General features: G+C 43.1%; 1 protein-coding gene across 8 annotated transcripts in view; it reads right to left on the reverse strand.

Annotated features, from left to right (window-relative positions):
• Nucleotides 1-24,820, reverse strand: part of IRAG2 (inositol 1,4,5-triphosphate receptor associated 2) — a 39,225-nt gene that overhangs the window by 1,400 nt on the left and 13,005 nt on the right. For 2 of the 8 annotated variants that reach the window (XM_054189039.1, XM_054189045.1), the window contains 23 exons: nucleotides 21,378-21,541; nucleotides 19,646-19,760; nucleotides 19,050-19,212; nucleotides 16,785-16,846; nucleotides 15,776-15,841; nucleotides 14,659-14,767; nucleotides 13,401-13,548; nucleotides 12,508-12,589; nucleotides 9,003-9,049; nucleotides 8,855-8,919; nucleotides 8,612-8,728; nucleotides 6,400-6,482; nucleotides 6,201-6,273; nucleotides 5,360-5,414; nucleotides 5,246-5,273; nucleotides 4,577-4,717; nucleotides 3,989-4,123; nucleotides 2,980-3,127; nucleotides 2,049-2,092; nucleotides 1,310-1,387; nucleotides 1,141-1,205; nucleotides 538-639; nucleotides 263-367 (listed from right to left, as the gene is read on the reverse strand). In XM_054189039.1, coding sequence (XP_054045014.1) covers nucleotides 263-367; nucleotides 538-639; nucleotides 1,141-1,205; nucleotides 1,310-1,387; nucleotides 2,049-2,092; nucleotides 2,980-3,127; nucleotides 3,989-4,123; nucleotides 4,577-4,717; nucleotides 5,246-5,273; nucleotides 5,360-5,414; nucleotides 6,201-6,273; nucleotides 6,400-6,482; nucleotides 8,612-8,728; nucleotides 8,855-8,919; nucleotides 9,003-9,049; nucleotides 12,508-12,589; nucleotides 13,401-13,548; nucleotides 14,659-14,767; nucleotides 15,776-15,841; nucleotides 16,785-16,846; nucleotides 19,050-19,212; nucleotides 19,646-19,760; nucleotides 21,378-21,541 — 2,195 coding nt within the window. Of the gene's footprint in view, nucleotides 1-262; nucleotides 368-537; nucleotides 640-1,140; nucleotides 1,206-1,309; nucleotides 1,388-2,048; nucleotides 2,093-2,979; nucleotides 3,128-3,988; nucleotides 4,124-4,576; nucleotides 4,718-5,245; nucleotides 5,274-5,359; nucleotides 5,415-6,200; nucleotides 6,274-6,399; nucleotides 6,483-8,611; nucleotides 8,729-8,854; nucleotides 8,920-9,002; nucleotides 9,050-12,507; nucleotides 12,590-13,400; nucleotides 13,549-14,658; nucleotides 14,768-15,128; nucleotides 15,145-15,775; nucleotides 15,842-16,784; nucleotides 16,847-19,049; nucleotides 19,213-19,645; nucleotides 19,761-21,377; nucleotides 21,542-24,820 lie in introns of those variants that run through there. The other 6 variants (XM_054189043.1, XM_054189040.1, XM_054189041.1 and 3 more) reach the window with 6 other exon arrangements.

Genomic DNA, 24,820 nt, shown 5'->3' on the forward strand with positions numbered 1-24,820 from the left:
GTCCCAGCTATAACCACTATCACAGTGTAACCGGAAGAGGTGGGATCATAGCATGAGGCTCCTCTTTACCTCACCATTTAGGATTAGTTATGAATCCCTGGTGGAGCGAGCAAGTCTCTGGCACATGACATTACTCATTTGCCCTTGGTTTGTTTAAGAAGTCAGCATTAACAAGCAAACCAGAGCTACTGCTTTGCTTCCTCGTCCCATGTCCACCACCCAGACACTGCTTTACCTCATGATGACATGAGAAAAAACTTACACTGACTCTAGGCTCCATTTTGATGAATATTTTCCTTTTTCAGAGACACTTTCCTTCCTTGACAGTTCTTCTTGTGCTTCAGCAGGTGATTCCGACTGCTCATGTCTGTAAGCAAGCATCAACAGTTCCAAAGGTTTTCCGTCAAGCATTGTTTGACAGGATCACAATAGCTTGACTTTATAGCCCTTGTCAGGCAGTGGACAGTTAAGAGTTCATTAACAACAAACCAACCAACCCTGTACACACACCTCACAGAAGGTTGCTGTTGAACTTACTTTGTTTCAGGATGTTCATCTCCATACTCCGCCCAAGAATACGCGCTAATGAACCGCTGTAGTGAAGGACGCTTCTCATTTTGCTTTGCTCCCAGTCGCCCCCTGTCATATTTTGAAGACATTTGCCTTAATTTCCCCATCAGGGCAGGAAATTAGAAATTCAGCAGAGGCCCACTCATTTGGGTAGGGATTAGGCAAGTACATTTCAAAATTAGTTGCCTGAAACTAGGATTCCTCTTTTTTAAAAACAAACAACCAACCCACCCACCCACGCAAAACACACCACAACTCCCAAAAAACCCCACAAAACAAAACACCCAGATCCATTGATGCCAGCTGCCTACATTTCATATTTTAGTTCTAAACCAAGAAAGTCGAGGTAGGTTTTTTTTAAACTCTCAACCATCAATAAAAAAAAAAATAAAGAAGAGCGTAACATTTAGTCAAAGGCTCTTGACCTATTGAAGCATATAAAGCTAATGTGAGAGGTGTAGCCTAAACATTATTACACCACAAGATGCTCTATAAGGTGCTTAATACAGCCACAGTTAGAGTTGAAAAGTATTTAAGCCTTTTCAAAGGCAAAGGCCCAAGCAACTTTACCAACTGCTTGATCTCCTGTTGAACTTATCGCTCTGTTCATCGCCATCAGGTTCGTGGAGTTGGGCCTGGAGAAGAAGTTCGACACACTTACTGCACTGGCATTTTCACACTTCAGCCCAGCCAGTTTTGAGAAGGTAAAACACCTCGCCCTCCGGGAGCCCTTACTTACCAGCGGCAACCCAATACCTGCATTTCCAACACTCCTAGGCAACGCTGCAATGCTAACTCTTCGTAGGGATGACGATGGCTATACAAATAAGAGGCATTACTGACTCTATCAAGGAATGACCGGATTACTCACTGATCACATAAAATACCATCTATTTTTATACAAACTGAATAGAAAACTAGATGGGGATACTTGGCCTGAAGTGGCACACAAAGACGAACGAAATCATAAGCACAGCCCAAACCATGTTCTTTATAGCAGTATCTTTCCACATGAACTGCTTTTCTTCCACTAAGCGTCTGAAGTGAGGCTGGCTGCACAGCTTCCGGCAAAATACCAAAATTTAATGTGCCTAAATTCCTCTAATGGTGCTCACAGAAATTCCTACAGGCAATTTGAATTGCTCCTATGTTTTTTTTCATCTCTGTGTGCTAAACCCTTCCCCTGTAGCCCTGATGAGAGAACCGTACATGAACAGTATTTCTTAACCGTAGCATGAGTGCACAGCCATTTCGGCTTCTGTGATCGCTTCGTCTTCTAAGTGGGACCACATGCAGTTCCCTTGGGTTGGTGGGGGTGATTGGAAATACATCCTCATGTTTGATGACATCAGCCATATTTGAGACAGAAAACCATCAAGTCAAGCATGTAGCAGAGCACCAGCATGTGACAAAAGCGAAGAAAAACACATAAACACACACACACTTAAGATTTCATGTTAGGCTGAGAGCGCCATTACCTTAAAGTTAAAAGAATTTGGTAGCTTTTTATTCGTAGATTCATCTGTGAAGAGATCAAACATCAGAAAGGCTTACAGGATGCAGTGACTTTTTTTTTTTTAAACTAAAGGTCTGACTTTTTGCAGTGTCTGTTTAAGTGAAGAACGTATCCAACTACTCTCAGAAAGCAGAAATAAGATTTCAGGAAAAAGCTTTCTATTTCATTAGGTAAGTTAATAATATTCACACATTATACCTCCTCTACAAGCATCAATTTCTGTTGCTATCACTGAACGTGTTCTTCTATGATATGGCAGTGTCCTGTTACAGGATGATCTCTTCCAGTCAGGAACAGTTTGTGATCAAGAAGGCTCCTGTGATGATTTTACCAGTTTGTAAAACTGCCCTTTCGGTTTTTAAAATGCATCCTCTATTTTTCAGAAGAATTTAATACTTCTCCTAGCAAAGACACAAGTGCCCAGTGCCATCTGAAAACCTGACCACTGTACCATCTGCTTAGGGGGGGACAGAATTCAGAGCACCTGCACTTAAGGAGTCTAATTTGTATTTAGAAAAGAGCAGGAACCATCTGTAAAGATCACTCAGAGCTCAGCTACCTAGAAATAGCTACTGGGAATCCTCCAGTGTGAGCGAGCACCCAAATCTACTGCTCACAAGGATTATCATCACCACCACACACAACACACTTTTCTAAAAGCCAGAACGCTACTGCGTACTTGCAACGTTTCCCCCACCCTGAGATTCATGGCAGGGTACATGCACATCTAATTTCGCAGAGTTGTTTCCAATGCCATTAGTACATTGATAATTTTTCATCTGTTTGTAGGAAAGGAGATACGACAGTCACACAACCCCTCCACCCACGATTAGTTAAGGGCCTATCTGGCAGGTGCTAGGAGGAGGAAGGATGAAGCAGCTTTTCTTAGTTACCTCGATCTCCAAGAGAACTAAAGGATCTCTCGTTCTGGAGCAGGACCTGTTTCAGCTCCTCAAGTTCTGCATGTTCTTTTGTGTACATGCGCTTCAGGTTTTCCACGTGTTGAATCATTACTTCCACAGCCTTGCTGACACGGCTCTCCTAACAGAGTGAGTGTAACAGCAGCAGAGAAAAAGAATTGGCTCTGAGGAATTGCATCGTGTTTAGATTTTAAGACTTTTTTTTTTTTTAACCTCCCCCCCAACCATCTACTCTCATCTTGCATCACTGTGATGCAACATCCTCTCATTTTTGTCCACCCTTTCAAAAGTTGCACTACAACTCATCTCTCAACACATGCCCAATTTACACAAGTCTCACTTCTTCAGTGATTACCCGTGTCCTAACATAAATTAGTCTTCATTTTCTGAGCCCTTACAACTCCTCCTCATCTCTTTCTCTGATCTACAGTCTCAGCTGCCACCACGCATTTGCTAGTATTGCCAAGTCATATTTTCATGCTGTTCTTTGGCATTTTACACAATTACACATAACATTTGGGTAGTTCTTTGTAAGTTTTCATAGATTTAGCTTATTAGCTACTTTTTCTGTAAGGCACAGAATTACCATTAGAGCATCAAGATTATTGTTACCACATTGTGTTCTTGTGCTCTCTACTGTACTTTGCATCCCTCTGATGCAAAGTTCATTCTTGAATTTTTGCTTGGTTGTTTTTTTGTTTTTGTTTTGTTGTTGTTTTTTTTTTTTTTAAGTCTGTTGTGTGTTTTTGCACAGTGCTAATGCAATGTAGCTGCTCTCACAGTGCCTGGGATTCCTTATAACACCACAAACAGATCCAAGAAGAGAAAGCTGGGACTAAACTGTACTGGTCAGTTTTCATTACATACACGAGATTCCCGAATCTTATTCTGGAATTGGATGCCTGGCAAACAGATACAGGTATCCCTTGACATCTAGAAGTTTTTAGCTTTGTACAAAATACATTTACATGGAAACAGTTACCTGATTAATAGCTCCCAACATCTCTGCTCTACTGGCAACTCGGGCTGCATACTGGCCAAGGAACTGCAAGCTTTTCTGCAGCTTCTTAATGATTTCCTGCGCTTGGTTATCTTCTTCACACAAAGGAACTAAAGCCTAAGAGGCATATTGGTAAGAAAAACTGTGAGCTACTGTTAGCAAGAGAAGGGTTAACTCAGTAGAGAAAGAAGGGTGAAGCCAACTGATGACACTGAGGGGTTGCGTTCAGGCCCGCACAGTTATAAGATCAGCATCCAACATCCTCGATCAGTGTAACTTGATAGAGACCTTCAGTGGGCAAAGACTTCAGCTTATCTAGGATAAAATCAGCTGAAGACAGGGGTTCTCGCCTGACACCTGGGCAACAGAAAAACTACCCACTGCCTGAGCACACTCAGATGAAGGCTACCCCTCAAATGCTGTCTCTCATATTTCAAATGCATCACTTCAGAAGTTCATTCAGATTTGCTTATAATGTATTACACACACCCTAAAAAAAAAAAAAGCAGGAGAGAGACACTTTCACAATCGTTCATCCCATCCACCCTACCAGCCCTGGCCAACACTAACCTCTAACATCTTTAGAGCATTCGTAATCTCCTTTTTCAAGTTTTCTTCAGCTAAGTCTCGGGACCTTTCTTCAAGCCTCACTCTCTTGTCCAAGGTAAACAAGTCACATTTAAAACCTAAAGACAACCTCAGAAATTCAGCCTGTTTTGGGAGAAGAAAAGATATCAGAATAATCCAAGTTATGCAGAAGCTTTTTAAGTAGATTTGGATACTGACGTGACATTTGGGACCATACCCCACAAACAAAGTTACAGGAGAGATACGGAAGAGAAAGCACATACAGCAAAGCCAGTCTTCCCATCTGTAGCCAGAATGGGTGATATCTTGGCAGCACACAGTGTGCCATCTGTGTCTTTTGACAAAACTGTCTTAAATCAGCACATTCTGCCCGAGAGGAGGTCACAGCTACACTCCTTCAAGCTTGCAAACAAAATTTTTAGTAGCGAGAAATCTTTTGTTCAGTTTTACAGGTTGGCACCTTTTCCCATCCCATGCAAAATTTCCATTGGGATGGGAAAGACAGATCTCGGAAGACAAGTTACAGAAATACATCCAGTCTAAGCTACTCAGTGTTGTTGTTTTATATAGGACTACTTATCAAATCAGGGTTTATCTACAAGATCCTTCTATTGTCTGAGATATTTAAGGATGCAAGGGGTCAAGACTTACCTCCACTTCTTTCTCATTAGGAGATTCACTGTAGGATAAGAAGAAGCAATCATGTAACAGACTGTAGCTTTAAATTCATGCCTGCAGGTGATCAGTGAAAGTCAGCACACTTACGGTTCATTTTGCTTTGATTTATCTCCCTTCACGCCGCCTACAGAGGGTGAACTCCCTGAGGAAAGAGAAAAAAAAAAGTTCTCAAACTAAAGTGAAAAAACAGCTTCCCAAAACCAGCTTGTAAGAGTCTTAAGCTCCAACAGAAAGCACTGTTAAACATTTCCAGTGTTAAGCTCTTGCCAATAAAAAAAAATGTGCACTTCAGAGTACATTAGGATTAGCATCGGTAAGACAGCACAGCTCTGTCACTTGTACATAGCCCCAAAAGTTAGTTGTTTAGTTGGCTTCCACCAGCATTTAATTAGAATAGGAATGGACAATTACAGGTTTTGCTTTAAGTCCCCAGCCCATGGGTTCAGGAGGTTACCCGACTCGCTACATCACTAACTTTCAGTTAGCTCCAAAGGCAAAAGGCGAGGTGATCAGAAGAGTAGAGATGTCTAAGCACACAGTTAAGTAGAAACATCAGCCTCCTCGTCTGTATCATATTACCCCAAACTCTAGCTCTAGAAAACTTTGGGGAGGGCAGGCATATCAGAACCGTTTCACATATCCCAGCTCCTTTGCAACTCCAAAAGAAAATTTTCCCTCTTGTCTAGAGAAAGAAGGAGCTGGTTAGATGAGTGTCTGTAGAACTCAGAAGCAGGTTTTGCATGATAACATCTTCCCTCTCATCACTGCTAATCCATTTTGGTCCCTAACTGCACCCTCACAAAGTCCCCTCGTAATAATCGGTGTGGGGCAGGCAGCTCTCCGCACCTCTTTACGCGGCGCCTGACACAGTTCACCAAGGCACGCGCTCCTGTGAGTTACACAAATGTGTTCAGCAAAAGCCTCTTACCTTTCCTACTGGGAACCACAGCCGGTGCTTCTTCACTCTGCTCTTTATTATTTTTCTTTTCCTGGTCCACCTTCTAAAAAAGCATATCAGAGAGGAGTTATAGCAAGGGAACAGACACAACACCACTGGGGGGGCCTGTCCCCTCCTGCAGTGTTTTTCTTTGTCACTGCTCAGCCAAACCTGTTACTAGGACTCTTACCGAGTCTTGCTTTAAAACGTTTTGAAATGTGGTTTTGTGTTCTTCCACCACAGGGCAGATTTCCTTCTTGGTCAGATGCGCTCCTGGGGAGAAACATTCCCAAAACCAAATATAACGAAAAGGGACAAAACAAGCCTCCCACACCCAGTGTACTAGCCACGGACCAAGAGGTTAAAAGAAATTGCAGGAAACTCCAGGAGAGGGCATTAAGGAGGAGAGCCAGCAGCAGAGAACACTATAAAGACATAAAGGAAGAAGTGTGATGACAGTTATGTTTGGCTTAAAAAAAAATATCCCTATAAGAAGTGTTAATATATGAATAAGTGAGACTATTCCTGGTTGTAGTTGCTCTAGTTGAAGTTGCGAGAGTTACAGTAATATTCCCTTGGTTAAATGAGTTTCATTATTTTGCTACCAGCAAGGGATTTTTTTTGGTCTGTTTGCTATTTAATTTTTATTGGGAATTCTATAAGCACAGGAATACATAAAAAAAATTCCCATGCTCAAACTAACAGGAAAAGCGATGAGTATTTGCAATTCTCTTCTTTCATGCTATGGAATATCAGATGAAGGGGAGAAATTGATGCTACTTCAGCTGCTGTTACAGAGGAGCTTGAGCGTCACCAGGTCATGAAATGCACACCATTGTGGTATTTCGGGTAAGCTTCGAACATAGTCTGACCCTTGGACTGTGCTTTGTACCTCAAAACTGAACTAGCAGGGTGCTGATAGAGCCAAGAAGGGAACTCTCTTTGCCAGAAGAGAGGTAATGAAGTTCCTGCTAAGTTTGGGAACTGATGTTGCCAGTTCCAATACAACACAGACTTTCAAGGACCACAAAAATGACCTCCCCAGAGACAGCTATTAAAAAGATTTAAAAAAGGAAAACATTTAAGAAACTGAAGAAAGTCTGAGAGTCACACTAACTTCTTGCATAGCAGTAACTCTGCTATTTATACCTTTTAGAACATCTAGATTTATTTTTTTTTTCCCTTTTTCTCTCTTTATGTAGTCATACACACACCCCCACACAGATGCAAGCCGAAGAAACGGCACAAGAAAAAACCCAACCAAACCTTCAGGTTTGAAGTGCTTTCTTTTTTCAGCCTTCACATGAACAACATCCTCTTGCTTTAGCTCTTCCCTTTTGTCCCTGCTGATTTTTGCAGCAGCCCTACCTATCTGACCCGGCTCCCAAGCACCTTTAGAAGACATTGCGTGGTACTAGCAAAAACCACAAGTGGAGATTCATCACTGCCTCTGTTCTTACACTAGAAACATTTTCTATTCAGAGATGTACAACAGGCAGCAGGATCTCAGACTTTAAAGCTCTTTGGACTCTTTCTGATCTGTTTTGCATATGTTTCCTTTTTGCCAAAGGCACCTAGACCACAAATGAAAATTAACTGCAGAGGGAAACTGCTAGAAAGAAAATATGCTTAAGTGAGGGGACTGAATTAGATGTCAGAAAGATAGTACTAAAGAAAGAAACAAAACCAAACAAGAAGTCTTGTATTTAGGTAAAGGTTTAAAAAAAAAGGTTACAAACAAGCACGCACGTGTATCCTGTACTACTTATTCAGACAAGCTTTTTTAAAAATAGCTTAAATACACCCTGTAACGTGTACTCCAGTTTTGTTTTGCTTTTAGTTTTTAACTTAAAGAAGCACCATTGGATCTGATAAGATTAATTTTTCTGGGTGTTTACAGCTATAGCAAAGACAGAACCATACACAAAGCCTCTACCCTCATCTCTCTTCTTGAGCCATCCCAGCTTCTTGCACACTGAGCATCAGATTTGAAAGAGAGGAAAGCATTATTTAGTCTAGCTATGCATCACCAAACTTTAAAACCATGAAAACATTCTATTTTTTTTATTTCCTCCCAAAACTTCCTAGGGTTTAGTAACCACACAGCGTTCTGCCAGCTAAGCAAGCATCAAGACTTCACTAAGTTATTTCACATTTACTTCTTGCAGTGCTGTAGGCCACTGTGGCCACCTGTAAGTAGGTAAAGCCTTACTGCTACTCAGAGTTTCAAGGAGGGCTGAGAGTACTTGCGGGAAAATGTATTTGCAAACCCAGAAATTCACAAATCGTCATTAAGTTGGGTTGTTTGGTTTTTTGTTTTTTTTTAATTCGACTTCCTCACTTCAAAGATGCACTGGAAGCAAGCTATTTTCTCACCGTGTGAGCTGCGGCAGTTACCGTACCTGACACGGGACCAGCCGGATCCTTATTGTTGTTTTTCTCCACTGCTACGGAAGTTGGCACATCTTCCTCTTTTTCACGTGAGCACTTGGGTGATTTTTCCTCCATCACAAGGCAGGCTATAATGTCAGGCAAGAGAAGACAGGGCTCTTACTGTTCAGTAACTGTGCAGACTTAAGCATATCTATTTCCAAGACTTTCAGCGCAAAAAATTCACACATCTGCACCCCAAGTTAAGGTCTTACCTGTTACTGGGGCAGTGCTTTCCAAAGAGGATGTAAGAACTTCTCGGGGTGACGTTAAGTGATCACTGCCAAAACAAAATTCTTTCAGATACTCATCCGGATTATACAACCTTGATAAAGGCTTTCAAAAGCTTGCACAAAATCTGACCTGGATGGGATCAGACTGGCTGGTAACGTTGGCTCTGCACTGTCGATCTTGAGATGGAAAGAGAGCAGAGTTAGTATCAGGTAAAGGTTTGCCACGCGAGTCAAAGATTTGTATGTCAAAGTTTTCACAATTCCCCCAGCTGTGCCTAAATTATATCAGCAGTGAAGAACTAGATGGTAAGTGCATGCAGATTCGCCTGCTGGTCTAAAGCCACCCATACATACAGGACGCAGCTTAGCACGTTATCATCATTAGGAATAATAACTATGTTTCTGAAGAAATCTCATCTCAGGAATATCACCCCTAGAGATGCATTTCGGTTCCTGACCTCATGTTTTGCTTCTAACATACAATTTCAAACAACCGACATACGTGTTACCGTATTTACTGTTCCATCTTACTGCTGCGCATGAGGGTATATCCATTTTCAAAGCCTTGACCTCAAACCGCACAAGTAAGGTGCGCGGAGCATTGCTCAGCTATAGATGTCAGACTCATTTAGGTAACAAATAACCATTAATAGCAACAGCTCAACCGAGCAGGTGATTTGGAACACAGTAAACTTGCACGTTGCGTTGTATGTGTGTTTCTGCATGTGTCTCTGAATGACACTTGTTTCCAATATTGTATATAATAATTACCTAACCAGTTCAGAAGGCTTCAGGCCTCCTCCTTCATACGCAAACAGCGGAGAGGAATTCAGCAGCTAAAGGCTGGTATGTAGTTTTGCTCACGTTCCTTTAGCCGCTGCAGCGTGGGGTTCTGGACCCCAGTCTTGCCACGTCACAGACAAAACCAACATCCTCTTAAGTCTTTTAATATGGCAAGGGAGGTACTGAATGGGAAATATCCCTCTTCCTCATTTCACCCTGGAAAGCTCCAGCTCGCTTATTCAACTGATAGATTGGTCTCTCTTTGTGGGTGAAAATACAGGGTAAACCAGAAGTTTGAAGGGTTAAGTCAGTAATGACTAGCAATGAACTCCAACCACTGCTGAAGAGGAGCGCTGAATAGAAAAAAACCAACACCCCAAACCTTATCTCCAAGCACAGAAGGCTTGAGACTAGCCACCTTTGTGTAGCTCCCTACATATCAAGCCTCCAAGAGCACTTTTGAAACAGGGGGAGGGGAGGACACAACAGAAAAACCATATCAGCAACTGATCATCCATGATATGGTATGTTCCCTTCCTCCTCAAACATCCTCAGAGGTCCCAGGAAACACAGGGAAGTTGAAGGGGAGGTGACCAAGGGCCCCCAGGCACTTCTAAGAGCAACCAATTGCTCCCAGCATCAGTAAGGGCCTTCTCTCTTCTCTCCATTCCTCCACCCATCAGACCTTGACTGCACTCACAGAGCCTTGCCCCAGCCAGTCAGATGTTTCCTCTAATGCAAATCCAGGCTATTTTTATTCTTATTTGAATTTTCTATTAAGCTTAAGGAAATACAGCATTGCATTTGCTTTGTTCAGGCCATTAGGTCTACAGGAGTTTTGGGGAAGGAAAAGGTGGAAATGAACAGCATGTTGGAATGAAAACAAGAGAAATCTAAAGGGCTTTTAAAACAAACACACACACACCCCCTACCCCAACAAACAAACATCCTTGCATCACCTGGAACCGACTAAAGCAATGCGTTATTCTACATGCCCTCTCCCTCCCCAGTTCCTGTTTGAAATGAAGGAAACCCCTCAGTTCAGCTTTGAAAACCCCACACTGACTTATCAGGATTGTGAGCTCCCACGGATTGGAGCTCACAGTGTACATTTAAAGAGACACAACAACCACCAAACCCCTGACATTCTAGATTTCCTAATTAAACCTGTTGCACAGGGCATCAGAGAATGACTCTTCTTCCTAATAAAAGGATTGTGTCAAGGATGATCCTGCGCTACAATCCTAATCACTTTTTCCCCCCCTCCGTCCCTTCGATTAGCATAATAATCCAAAGATCCTCTATCACAACAGACAAGACTGTGGCCAGAATTTGTATAACTCCTCCCAAACAAGCATTAACATTTGGAAGGCCTATCATCTGGTTTTTAGACTGTGATACGACTTTCACATTTATAGAGCAAAACAAGTATAAAAAGCCCAGGCTTCACAAGAGATCCTTTAATAAATAGCCCCTGAACTCCTACAGTGACATCGCTTTTACAAAATAATTTGAGTTACTTACATGCTGAAGGGCTTGATCTGCTCAAAGACATCCACCACCACAGTGTAATAAAAGAACAACCTAGGGAGACTTTTCCTATTAAACAAGGATATTCAAATTTTGCTGCACGTCACAGTTTTTAGAACAGATACTGGACAGAGCCCATTTGCCTTTTCTCTGGGGCAAGCTTTAACGTTTTGATTTTCCCCCTCAAGAATATTCACATGGAAATTTTATATTAAAAAAGCAAAAATGGAAAATGACATCTCTGAGCCCTGCTGGAGTTACAGAAAGCTCCAGAGCAATAAAGCACAGGCATTTCAAATAACTTTGCAAGGCCGGGACTTTCCAGAAGTACTGGAGAAAGCCAGAGCCCTCGAGATTATCCTCTTTAAGGTAGCTTAAGTAGTAGCAGCATAAGGTAGGAGTTCCTCGCCTGCTTTACCCCAACTGACCAGCGTGCCAAAACCACAGGCAGTCCCCATCGCTCTCGCTTTTTCCCCTCACTACACTTTCTGCCTTGATTCACTGCTACAACTGCACCACTGCTGCACTTCCAGGTACCACACACCAGCTGGGGTAGGTCTGAGGGTGCTGGCTCAGTAGCCTGGCAAAGGTTATTTCCAGGTTCACAGAAACCACCGACCAATACTCTCCCATCATCAACACCAAGGCCAACGCTGGAGTTTGTAAAGTTAATTAGAAGCCCTTCGTGGCAGGGCTGAGGTCTAGATTTCAATAGCGAGTGCTGTGGCACCGAGCATGAGTAGGTGTGCTGAGCTGCAGCTCGTCTTGCTGTTGCCATGAGAAAGCCAACTGACAGCTCAAGCCGTAGATGCAGGATTCAATACAGCAGCGAAGGCATATCTAGGCACACCAGCTGAAGGGAAGTTTTCGTACAGCAAAGATGTCACTTTTCAGCTGTTACATGGCAGCCACGGGAGAAAGCACAGAGAAAGGCAGCGTTCATGACTAAAACGTCCTGTGGTTTCTTGCAGGTGGATAAAGAGAGCAAAATCACTCAGACTTCCCTGCCAGATCTGAGTATTACTGCCTAAACAGCAGTCTCAAGCCTTGAAACAACATTTAAAATACTCCCCCAGGCTAAAAGCGTGACCCAGATGCACGTGACCATCAAGACAGCATTTGGGTGTATAGGTACAGTATTCCAGAAGGGACTACCCCACACAGAACAATATGCCAACAGCACCCTGCTGGCTGATGCCCGCCCCGTTCACCTTGGACCAGTGCCAATTTATAGCTGCTTAGTCTGGATCTGGGCCAGAGTAAGGCACTAAATGCTTGAACCCGTTCAACACCACATCTCAAGAATCAGAGACAGCACTCACCTCAGTAAGCGAAGAGTCCATTGTTGTAATGGAAACAGGAAGGTCTGCATCAGTATAGTTACCAGCAGGGCATGTTTTCCACCTGGCAATACACATTTTATTTGCCTATTGCCCAAACAACAGGGAGACACAATGCCGTTTTTCCTTAAGCACATAACAACACTATCTGTATAGCCAGGCAGCTGGCCTCTCGGAAAAAGACAAATTCATCACTAACATCAATCCGTCCTCCCCCAAGCAGCCAGAACCACCACCAGTCCTTCTCCCAGCCTCCTCCACGCTGCACGGTTTTATAGAAAACTGGTGGCAAAAGCTTCAAGAGCTGCCGAGTCTTGCTGCAGACTGCCTGCCTCTGCATCTTCAGGAACATCCCTATCTTAAAATATTCACCAACAACAGTCAGCTAGCTTTTGTAATCTCAAGCAGTTCAATCTCAATTTTAAAGATCTAAGGAGGCAGCTTGATAAGCAAAGACCTCAGAACTCCTGCTCTAAGCTTTGCAAAAAAATAAAAAAAAATAAGCGTGACTCCTCAAAGCCAATAGGATTTTGGCTCCTAAATGGACGTGGCAGGTGTGAGTTAGACACTGGAAGTAGATACAAAAGCGTCTACATCGTGCCTCAGTTCTCCAGCATGAAATGGAAACAGCATCCCTGCATTTGGCTGGTGGTCATACCAACAGCTTCAGTAAGTTTTAATTTTACTTTGGTTAATAGAAGCAAAGTGTTACCCCATAACTCCACCAGCTGACCACTGAGCATCCAGCACTTCCTACAAGAGATGCCCCACTGTTGAACTCAGCACGTGTCAGGGATGCAGCGTTCCCTTGGAGCCTGCTAGATCCCGTGGACTCTTCCACCCTTCGCCCCAAAGAGTTCATTCTACCCTCTTACTTGCACCCTGCTGACATCACATCTGAAGTGGACGCGTGTCCCAGATCGCAGCTTCCAACCGTGCGGATGCCAGAGCTCTGTCCGCAAGGCCGATCCCAGCCGTGCACAGGAGAGTTATTTGGGCATGAGGTTTCCAAGGTCAGAGCATCTGTTAAGAGGGACAAGTGCGAAGAGTGACAGTCATCAGCAAAGATGGATTTAGTCCCCTATCAACTTTTGACAAAGTCTAAAATAATCAGAGAGCAGACCGAGCAAATACCGATCTATAATACAGCAGCTTCTGTCTTGGTATGAAAGGGTTAGGTTACGTGGCCTTAACATATTTTGTAGATGGAGAATCTGCAGCACCCGGGGATTTTCCATCAGTAGGTTATAGAACAGCTTTGTTGTGAATTGATTTGTGTGGCAGAGAGGGCTGAGAAACAGATTTATTTTTTTTTTATTTGTATCAATACTTGATTGGCACAAGCCAAGAATACCTGCCTTGTTTGTGGCTAGATCATGATATTACACCAAGTTGCAAGAACACTCCGAGTTAGCCCTTTCAGAGCAGCAGAGTGCTTTTATACACAGCGTGTGCAGTCAGACAAGATCTCCCATTTCCCCCAGTATGGTACAGAGTTACATTTGAGCATTTTACAGTTTGCGTGAGAATAGACACTGTGTTGTACCAGCTTATCCTGGAAGAGACGCTTTGTCTGTAAATTCCCAAATGCACTCTGTGCCATCTGTGGCCCTGCAATGCGTATCTCTCAGTGGTTGCTTTTAATATTTGTAAGGCTCGAGAGGTACAGGGAAGTACGAAGAGCTTATGAATGCCGGAGAAAGCAACCAATATGATTATTTGATTCTCAGCAGCTATGTTACTTGTTAAAGTATTTAAACCAGGCCTGACCTCAGCTCAGTAGGAAAGGAGGAGGACATCATTTGCTATCTCAGCCTGTGCCAGTCAACAGGATGCATGGGAAGAACGTAACCCAAGCCCTCTCGATCCAGACTGTGTCAGGACTATACTTGGATGTACGATTTATACCATTCCTTAAGCTTTTGGGGACTCCTGTTAGGTTGACAGGCAGTCACCTTTTCAGGCCATTAATTGCAAACATTATGATTATGTATTACATGCAAAAATAGGCTCAAGCCAACAATAGATTTTCCAGCACGTTAAGCACTAGTGATGCTGTTCTATGCTACCTATTGAACTCTTCCTATGTTTTAGGAGAGAGACAGAAAAATGGCCAACACCACCAGGTCTTACCTAGCAGAAGCGTACCACGCCAGTATGAAGTACCTGAGGACAGTGTCCTGGGAAGTTCAGTGCACAAGGGGGGTCCTTCACTCCACAGTCGTTTCGAGCAATGGAGCTGCTAATTGAAAAATAGAAAGCGCTGCTGTTTTTCAATCACGCTGAATACATTAATGCCACCAACTCCCCCCCCCACACAGTTGCACCTGCATAATGTCACGCTAACAGTTATACAAATACATCATCTGTCGCTTTTTCGTCTAGAAAAGCTCATATCCTAAACGGACAGAGCAGACGCAGGAAGAGGTAGAATAATTCAACTTTTACATTTGCAATAGACCATGGTTCAAGCTAGGTCTGGAACTAGATACTATGAAACCAGACAAGATGAGCAGCAGGACAGGAGAACAAAAACCCAAACATCAAGAAATGCCCCAACAAACGATCAAACCCCATTGAAAAAAAAATAAATATAAACCAACCAAAGTCTGAACACCCTTTCAGGGAAGCCAAGCCAACTAGACAGACCAAGAAGGGGAATATTTGTCCAGTGTCCAACGCTTTCTACACAGGTCAGGTTTCCACCAGCGGGAGCAGGGGGGGCAGCTCCAGCTCAGCTGCACGGAGACAAAGCACTGCCCCCACATCCCCTGCCCCCAGATACACATGGCTTGCTTGCTGTTTAGTTCTGAAGACATGTCATCTGAAGGTGGCTGGAGGAAACTTGTGAAGCAGCACTTGGGCAGCTGCGTTTCACCTACTGTTGCTTGAGTGACAAAAAAAAAAAAACACGGAAAAGAAATTGGAAGATGTAGCCCCATCTTCAGCCCCTGATCCTTCTCAAAACGCAATTTACCAAGCACCTGTATTTTGTCACAGTGACTGTTCAGAAGCAATAGGGAACTGGTTTTGCAATAAGGTTTTGAATGTACTTTTGTATGTGTGTATACGTGTGCATGCGTATATACGTAAATATGTATCTCAAGTTATTTTTATTGAATGTTTAACTTGGCAAAGTTTCTCACAAGGAAAGTTATTTGTTTCCATCTGGTCATAAAAAAAAAAGATAAAAACAAAGCTAGTGTCACATTTTAACAGGCTCAGTAAGGACCACAGCAAACACACTTACCTTCCCTTTTACCGGCTCAGCTGATGTGGGCAGCAGACTGCAGTCAGATTTTAACTCTGCACAGCACTGTTGCAATAGAGAAATAGTTTAAGGAAGACAGATGTAGAAGGAAAAAAAAAAAAAAGAGTGAAAAAAGAGAAGGAGCACTACAACTGATTATGAGCAAAATGGAATTTTAACTTTCCAACTGAAGTATTTTCAGCTATCAGGAAAACCATGCAATTGTTTCCCCTTGCTACTTTCAGCATTTAATTCTGCAGACCTTTAAGCACAAATACAGGTTTTATTCACGTGCAGCTAGTCCACAGTTTTGATTCTGCTCCTCTGACGCCCCTGTTACAGCCTAGGGTGCATTTTAGGATCTGCTGTTTGTCTTTATAAATACGGTGTTATTCTATGCTAAATCCAAGCCATTCAGACCCTGAGCTATAGTGTTCCTTACCAGAGCTGGTTGGGGAACAAAAGTCTCCCCACAATGTCTCCCCCTCCACCCCCTCCCAAACTTGAAGAAAGTATGTTTATTCAAAGTGAAATACTCCAGAATTATACAATTCCCCGCATATTTCCACAGAAAAGTGCAAAGGTGTAATCATATCACTGCCTATTCCAATGGCTGGATACGGAGAAATATTTCATTACAAGATTTTAAACGTTCGTTTTCAAGATTTTGTTTAGAAAAGCGGGCTGTTTGTGCAGGACAAGTCACACCAATGCATCAGGGAAAGCTTCCCCCAGCCCCATTTGATATGATCACCAGCAATTATTTACAGTGAAGGCCAACATCACACCTGTAAGTTATAGCCCCTTTTTTCCCAGAAGGCTAAAGGAAAGTAATAGTTTGCAGATCAGTACATACAGTTTACTGCCTCCACAGTTATGTACACGTTAGAAAAGAGGAAATCAGATGCGGCCAAATTACTTGCAGTTCAGCCCAGCTGTAGATGACCTTCCACCAGAGCACCTCCTGTGCGAGCCTACCTTTTCTTCTCCCACCAGACAAGCATCATACCTGACACAGCAATTCGCAGAGTTGCCTTTGAAGCAGCTCCCATCTCAGCGTATTAACAGTTGCTACGAAGAGACATTTACAAGTCTTACAGGGTTCCTTATAACTTGATAACAAGTAGTCAGATGTTATAGTGTCTTTAAACCCGACTACGACCTGTCACAAAGCCATCGCACTTCGCTTCAGTCTAGTTATACCTACTGCAGTTTTTCACAGGAAAAGAGAATTTTAAAAATGTATTTTGTTTTGCAAGTTCCAGAAAACACTGGGCACTTTTTCTTCCCTGTGGTTATGTTTCCCCTTGCTATAAAGGGGGGGGGAAATGCTTCCCCACATCGTCAGCGTCGAGGTACCACAGTTCCCTGTGGAAGTGGATGACTCTGTTACAACCTATTGGAAGAGGCACATCTGTCCTTCCATCCTGTACAGAAGTTTAAAATAAAATAAAAATCGTTGGGCTTTATATTATAGTTAGAAACATTCTTTGTTTAAGTTTGGTAATGCCAGGGCCTGGTGACTTCTACCTTGATGTAAGTCTACAGTAGCTTTTATACCACAGCGGATAATGGCAGGGGAAGGATATTTCAGTAGCACCGTCACCTCAGTGCCCAAGCAAAAGCTGAAGACAAGCCCTCGGTAACTTGTTCAGCTTTTTCACTGGATGAGGGCTGTAGTAACTAGCGGCAAGGCACGATTAGACATTTGAAATATAGAAAGCTGACTTAGGTTGAAGTGGCTTCCTTGGCCAACAGGTTCCCTCATTTCTCATCTCTCATGTGGGTGGGAGGAAGGAGAGGAATGGAGGGGGCAGGTGGGTGGGGAAGAGACTACAGCCCAGCCCTTCAGTCAGAAGGGGCACTAGACCTGTGTGGCTTTCCGCAGGAACCAATATAAAGCATTGTCCTCCCTCAGACCCCTCTGTGTTTGTCAGCCCTGTTCTTTATAATGCCTTGAACTTCTCTCCGCATCTACCAGTTTATTTCAGTTTATCTTACAGAAGGAGATTTCTGCAAGCTACCTTGAGTCATTTAAAGTCAACGTCTCAGCCGTTTTCAGGGTGCTGATGTTTTCTGGGGGTGTGTTTGGAGGGGATTTTTTTTGTTTTTTTGTTTTGAATCACAGTGGCACCAGTCTCTTCCGCATGCCTGGGGTTCTCTCTCTTTTCATTGACTCTAGCTCACTTTGCAGAAGAGCTTTGTCTATTCAGGGTTGGAAAAAAAAATGACACGCTATTTCCATTGTTGCCTCTTGCTAAAAAGCCGACCCCCACAGTTTGAAGGAAGCAGCAAACGTGGAAGCAACATGAGAAAACGCACACGTGAGCAACGCCAAAATATTGCTCAGAAGCCAGCAAGCACAGCCTGGAGCTGTTTCTGCCACATCAGTGCTTAACAGGTGCGCCTCAGAGATAAGACACAGAGTCCCCACTGTAATTTTTCCTACGAGGCAAATCGGAGTTTCACATAAAGTTGTTTAGAACGCACATGTATGTTCAGCATCAGCTACATCGCCCTGAGAAATGCGTGCCTGAGACCAAATGTTCAGCAGGTTTAAGTCAGTCAATTTCCCCCCCCCCCCCCCCCATAAGTATGTGACACACACTCCAGGCTCTGGAAAGAAAAAGCCACACGTGCTGGAATCAAGCCACCTGCATTCTTTAATTGCCCAAGCTTTTGAGGTATTAATGTTAGCAAGTGAGCAAGAGGTAGTATGAAGTTTCCATGGTTCTGTAGCAGGAGTTGCACGTGCACAATGCAGCGACACGATTGCTTTCTACTAAAGAGACCAGCCTAACATCATGCAGTTATTCAAAAGCACAAAGCAAATACAAGCAGCATGCAGAACATAAAAATCAGGTCTACTTATTACTGGAAGCTTAAGAAAGAGGGACGACTCTGTTAGGAATAAGGTGGGCTGTTTAGGTGTGGGTACAGCACCTTTGGTAAAGGAGCGCCTGTGTCACCCATGGAGTTACTAACCCTTCCTCCTACAACCGGCGATTTTGTTAGGAGGTTCTGCAGCTTTGGTCCAGCCCAGCACCCACTCATGAGGATTCCCACCTGATTCTCAGCCTAGCTTCCGTGTTTACAGATCTCTTTAAAGGAGAAGGAAAAATAGAAAGAAAGGGAAAAAAAAAGAAAAAGAGTATCCACAGAGCCTTTTTCCTGAAAACCTGCAGATCAGTCCTATTCCCCCTTGCCATAACTAAGCCATAAAGGATCTGCCCATGCAAGAGCAAGTGCTGGCACACTACCAGTAGTTACTTACTTTTCTGGTCTTCCACCTTTTCTTGAAGAAACTGGCAAGTGCTTGTTAAAGCTGCATTCACATCCTTGAGTTTTTGCTGCTCAGAAATGGCTTCCTCTAACTTGCCTTTCAAGGACGCGGCTTCCTCACAAGCAGAGTGAAAGGCTTCAACTTGATCCTCTGCCTAAGCACAAAACAATATTTAAGAAAAAAAGAAGGGAAGGAAAAAAAAAATAGAGCAGCCCGGCTAACACAAGGAGCCTCTACAGTTCATGTAAATGAAACCAAACTGCATCTGTTCTTTCTCAGGAAGTGATAAAGCTCCCTCTGAACTTCTGCATTTTTACATTGGGGTGGACTGTATTGGAAGCTATTTTTGGTGGTTTTTTTCTTTTTTTTTTTTTAAGCCACCGCAAATATGCAATGCTGCCTCTTTCATCAGCAAACTGTTGTCACCACCCCCTCAAATTTTACTTCCTCTGCTGGTTCCACTTTTGCAATGAGGCACTCCATTCTGAACATACGATTTCCTTTCCCAAGAGCAGTGAGGCATTGTACGTAGCCTTTTGCATCTGCTCGCTTGTTTTCTGCGCAGAAGGAACTAGACTGTCCCTTACCTGTTTGCTGGCATCCTCAAGCTGCTTTGTAGCTTTTTGCAGCTCTAAACCAAGGGCTTCTGCCTGGCCAGCAGTTTCTTCGTGTAGCTGTTTCACAGTTTCTATCTCACACTGCCTGTGGGGCGAGAGAGCACAAACCACAATCCGTTACTGACGTTTTAGAGCGGGCATGCCCAGGAGATGACACACGCTAGTCATTGAGACGTGCATCAAGAATCACATTCAGCTGTTATACGTTGCAGCTCCCCAGGATCCAGCCCCAGGGACTTTGTTCTTGCTAAGCGCAATTCCACCCAGTAGGCAGACAAGGCTTTTCTACAGCAGCTCCAGAATTAGGAAGGGGATGGAGGTTTTCCCTGGTTTCTCCCCAGCTGTGCCAGCCCCAACCAGCTGGATACCATAGTGGAAACTTGGGGGATATCCTGACAACTCTTGAAGAACAAAAGCTTAGTGGGGCAAACTTTTGCAGTTCAGTCAAGAGAATGCATTGTCTCATAGTTTGAGAAAGCTAGTAATTGGATAGAGAGTCAATCATTCTAAGAGAGATACCCTGGAGCTATTACTGCAGATACACAGCTTCATCAGATTAATTTCCCAGTGTTTCAGAGGGTATTCCACTTGACAGCAAGCAGACGCCATCAGAACCAGTGCAAAAGCTAATGGCTTTCAAGGAACCCCTTCTTTTCCACTGCAGAAACCCTTTTCCCACTTCTCCAACTCGCCTTCATGCATTTATTTTTTTTTCTTGTTGCTACCACCACAAACAAGTTTGATACAGAGAGGCAGCTTTAAGAAACCAAGCCATCAGTATTTTTATCACTCTCTTCTGAGTGAAGGCATAGCACGTGGGAGGTCTACATTAACAACACTAAGTGGAAGAAGAGTCAGGCAGAAGTGCAGTGTGACTGCTCTGCATGAGCCCTCAGCAATGCAAAGCCCTAGGAAGCTGCTTACACCCCAAACCCAGGTAAAGGCACATATGCAAAAATTTACATTTAGCATAGGATAGCAGAAGGCTGACACTGAGTAAGCCTGGGCTCCATAGAGACAACAAATTCACATTAATTGTTCTGGCAAGAAACCCCCAACAACTTGACCAGCTACTTTCCTGAATGTCTGAGGAGAGGAGGCAGGGCAGGCAGGCAGGCATTTACGTCCTTTGCTGCCATATTTCTAACATCAAAACTCAGAGCAGGAACCACGGGCCAATAAATTAAAATTTAAAGTTACATTTGCATATTTAATGAGATAACTCATTGAAGCTATACCCTTGGGAAACTAGGAGACATTATGTTAACTGGGGCTAGCAATTGCCTCCCAAAGCAGTAATAACCTGCTGGCATATATTTTACAGGTCTGCTGCTTCACACAAAACCGGCAGTTCCTTTAATGGTCGCACCTGCTAGACAGGCAGTGCCCTCTCGCTTTAACTGCTCAGTCTGTGGTCTCCCTGGTGTTTTCAAAGGCATCCCCAAGATTGTATGTTACTTCATACACAAACCTTAACTCCCACACAGTGTTAACGTTACGCTAAAACCAGATCCACTCTCCAAAACAGCAGGTTAAGTTCCTCTGGGAAAAGCCTTCCGAATTCAGTACACTTTGTTCCACAAGACAAAAAACCTACCCAGATCAAAAACAACCCCCCCCCCCACATACCACCAAACAGCTAAGCAATCAACCAAAAAAAAAAAACTAAAGAAAAAGAGACACAGACGCTTTGAAGGGCTACCTGGCAGAGAGCTCTTTCCTTAGGTAGAATTGCTCTGTCTTTGTTCTCCTCAGGTTGCCTGCCATCCGAATAAAGTCCTTTTCTAGGGCTTCTTTGTATCTTTCCAAGAGATGAAGTTTCTGGATCCAAAGGTGTCTTTTTTCTCCTAGTTCTTGCCTGAGAACCTGTGGAATTTTCAAACTGAGTTGCCACGTGCTTAGACGAGGAGCAGAGCCAGAGAGTAAACCAGAGCCCCAGTTTACATGATGGGAATTGATTTCCACCATTTAGTATCATCATCTACATCCAACGCTCTCAGCAATGAAGTGGATGGTTGACAATATTTTGTAATCTACTCACATAGCATCTGGTTGGGGAAGGGGGGGAAGAGAGAGAGAGAAATGAGGAAAAATACAGTTTCATAAGGAAAAGATTATAAAGGAGAAACAGGTGTTTGTTTTGTACAAAACTGCAGTCTAATTGGTTAACCAAGCTACCTAAGCTTCAAACCTGTGCCTTCTCACTCCTGAATCTGATGGGATGCAGGGACAGACAGGCTAGACCCTTGCCAAGTGTTAGTACTTTACGACTTTTTTTAGGATGGAGCAGTGCATAACAGTTTGCCCAAAAAACCATAAGCCTTCCGTATGGTGGTTCAGTTTGACAAATGGCTCCCTCTTTCTTCCAAACGTTACTTCCAAGTCAAAAGCCACTCTTAGCCTTTCTTTCTGTGCAGATCTAGGGTACACAGATAGCCCTCTTCATCCCTTGTAAAACAGATATACAGATAGCAAGTATTTATGGAAAGCATGGCAGAGGATTACATGGTGCATGAGGGAGTCTTAACAACTTACCCCAGAAAACCTCCATCACAAGATGCCCAGATACAGCAACAAGAGACATTTCATAAGGGGAAGTTTTAATAATGACGATCTTGCAGGAAGCCCTAAAACTAACGATTTAGGCTTCTGTGACCCTTTCCTCAAAGTACAACTAAGTCCATTGGCACCAATTTGAGTTTCTATTACAGCAAAATAAAAACCACCAAACCAAACCTCAATAAACTCTTATTTCAGCTTGTCATACATGCCTAACAGATGAAATCTGTCCAAGGGATGACCTTTGTGACAGTTTTGCCTCCAATTTGTGGAAAGAAAAAGAGGAAGAGGGTAAAAATGAAGTGTTAAGTAACATTGCGTCCTCTGTATTTCTCTGAACAGTGACTTGCAGTAGGAAGTACTGAGAAGGAAGAATCCAGTCCTCTTTCTCTGACCTTGTTCAACTGAACATACAAAAGAGTCCTCAGCTTTTAAAGAATACCTGATAGGAGTAAAACAGAGATGAGGTAAGAACAAGGCTCATATTTCTGGGATTTTACACTACTTCCAAGGGAAAAACATCAATCCTACAACTACGGGCCACATCACCTACCTGCAAGTTAGAGTCTAACACTGTTCATGAGCTTCAAACAAAAAAGCGTAGCACATCAAGCATCATGCTACAAAAAAAAAAGAGAGCCTGAGCAGTGTTGCTAGATAGGTTTACTAGGATGACACAGGACGTGACCATGTATAAATGCCCACATCCTGCAGATCAGTTTCTTGGCCAAGGCAGGCAGCACTTGCTTTTAGAAGTGACATGGTTTTGACACGAGTGGTACAGGCTTATCAGGGCACACACACCACTGTCTTATCCTCCAGCAGAAGGGTGAAAAAGTTTTTACTGTCACCATCTGTACATGCTTAAATATATGTATACATGCACAAAACCACAGGCACGCTTACAATTTATGTGTAATATACTTTAAAACATACTAAAACCCAGGAAAACGTGTCCATAAAACATTTCCCAGGAAATGGTGGGGAAGTATTTAAGCTTCAAGTGACAGTGCATGGTCTAAAATTTAAATTTTTGTTTGTTTTACAAGAGCTTTCTCCAAGGCTGGAAGAAGCCACTTTGAGGGTTTTTTTTTTTTTTTTTTGTTCCCCTCCCGATCTATTGTGTTCAGCTCCCTATGCCGTATTTCCCCATATCTGGCTTGTTCTAGCTAGGTGAAGACAATGCATTTGACATGAAGTCAATTCCCATCCCCATGAGTCCCAGGACAGGGCCTTGTATTTTTAAAGAATCTTGTTCTTCCTTGATCCTCTGTTAGCTTAGTTTCCAAAGGCATTGCTCTCTAGGAACCAGAATAGGATTCGTTTGCCATGATCAACTCCAATGCCCATACCAAAAGTTTTTAACTTGTTTACATGTTAAACATGTTCACATGTTTAACAGGAACATGATCCCAACATGAATAGTAAGTTAACAAGCATTTTTCAGCTGTGACAGCTTTGAAGGGGGAAGTTTAGTCAAGATCAAAAAAAAAAAAAGTTACAGCAACACATGAGCCAGCAGCTTCCTGAAGTCTACCCAAAGGACACACCAGGATGAAGTGACTGAAACCGTCTCCAAGGAGAAGCTTTCAGGATTTACATAGAAAAGAAAAAAAGAAGAAAATCAAGAGCTGGATGGGGGACTGGATGGCTCCAGTCATTGCTCCTGCCTGCCCAGGAAAAGATGAAGAGGGCCAGTGGGATGAACTGAGGTTTTTGCATTTATTAAGGAGCTGAAAGACAGCATTAATATACAGTTTGGTGAAGTTCTCTGTAGCAGTATTCCTGACAATAGATTAGCAAGAAGGACCAGGTTAGAAAAAAGCTACATCCAGCAATATGAAAATTCAGAAACCGTGCTGTTACATGGGAGGGGAGGAGGGAACAAGAGCAGGAGAACTGAGCTGTGTCCATAGACTGCTGCTACCACACGGAGCAGTTATTTTTGTCAGTTACCTTGTGCAAAAGTCTTTCTTTTCAAGTCTCACAAGAGGTATGAGGAATAGTTAAAATACATATGCAAGATTAAGTTGTAAAATATGTTTTTGTAGAGACTTTTCCTGTGGAGTGTGTCCAGCAACAGCAGAACTCTTTACCTCTCAAAAGAAAGCAAAGCCCGTGAAGGTTTTGATTTGGAAATCCAGTTAGAAAGCTACCCCCCTTCTCCTCTTGATGGTGAAACCATCCACTACAGTAGTCAGATTCAGAGCACGGTGGAAAACGGGGGCTCGAGGCACACAGAAGCATGCAGTGGGCAGAAAAGCTTCAGAGCTCACAGTGTCGCCATCTGACCTCATCTTCCTCTTCAAATCAACTTGCTTCATCTACCCTTTCCTTCAAGCATAGTTTTAACAAAGTGAGCTCTTGCACAAGACACATCAGAAAAAGCACAGTGAAAAGCACTTTAAAGTGATAAGCAATGCTCCCCTTCCTCCTCCTCAAAAAAAAAGTTACAAACCATATTTCTCTCCATACAGCCAACTCTCACCCTAAATGGACTGCTAGAATCTCAAGTAATCAATGTGCATAGCATGTAGGAGTAAGATACCCACCTTGAGTTTTTGCACAGCCCTGCTATTTCATAAA

The sequence above is a fragment of the Rissa tridactyla genome, chromosome 1, assembly GCF_028500815.1.
Source record: "Rissa tridactyla isolate bRisTri1 chromosome 1, bRisTri1.patW.cur.20221130, whole genome shotgun sequence".
NCBI lineage: Eukaryota > Metazoa > Chordata > Aves > Charadriiformes > Laridae > Rissa > Rissa tridactyla.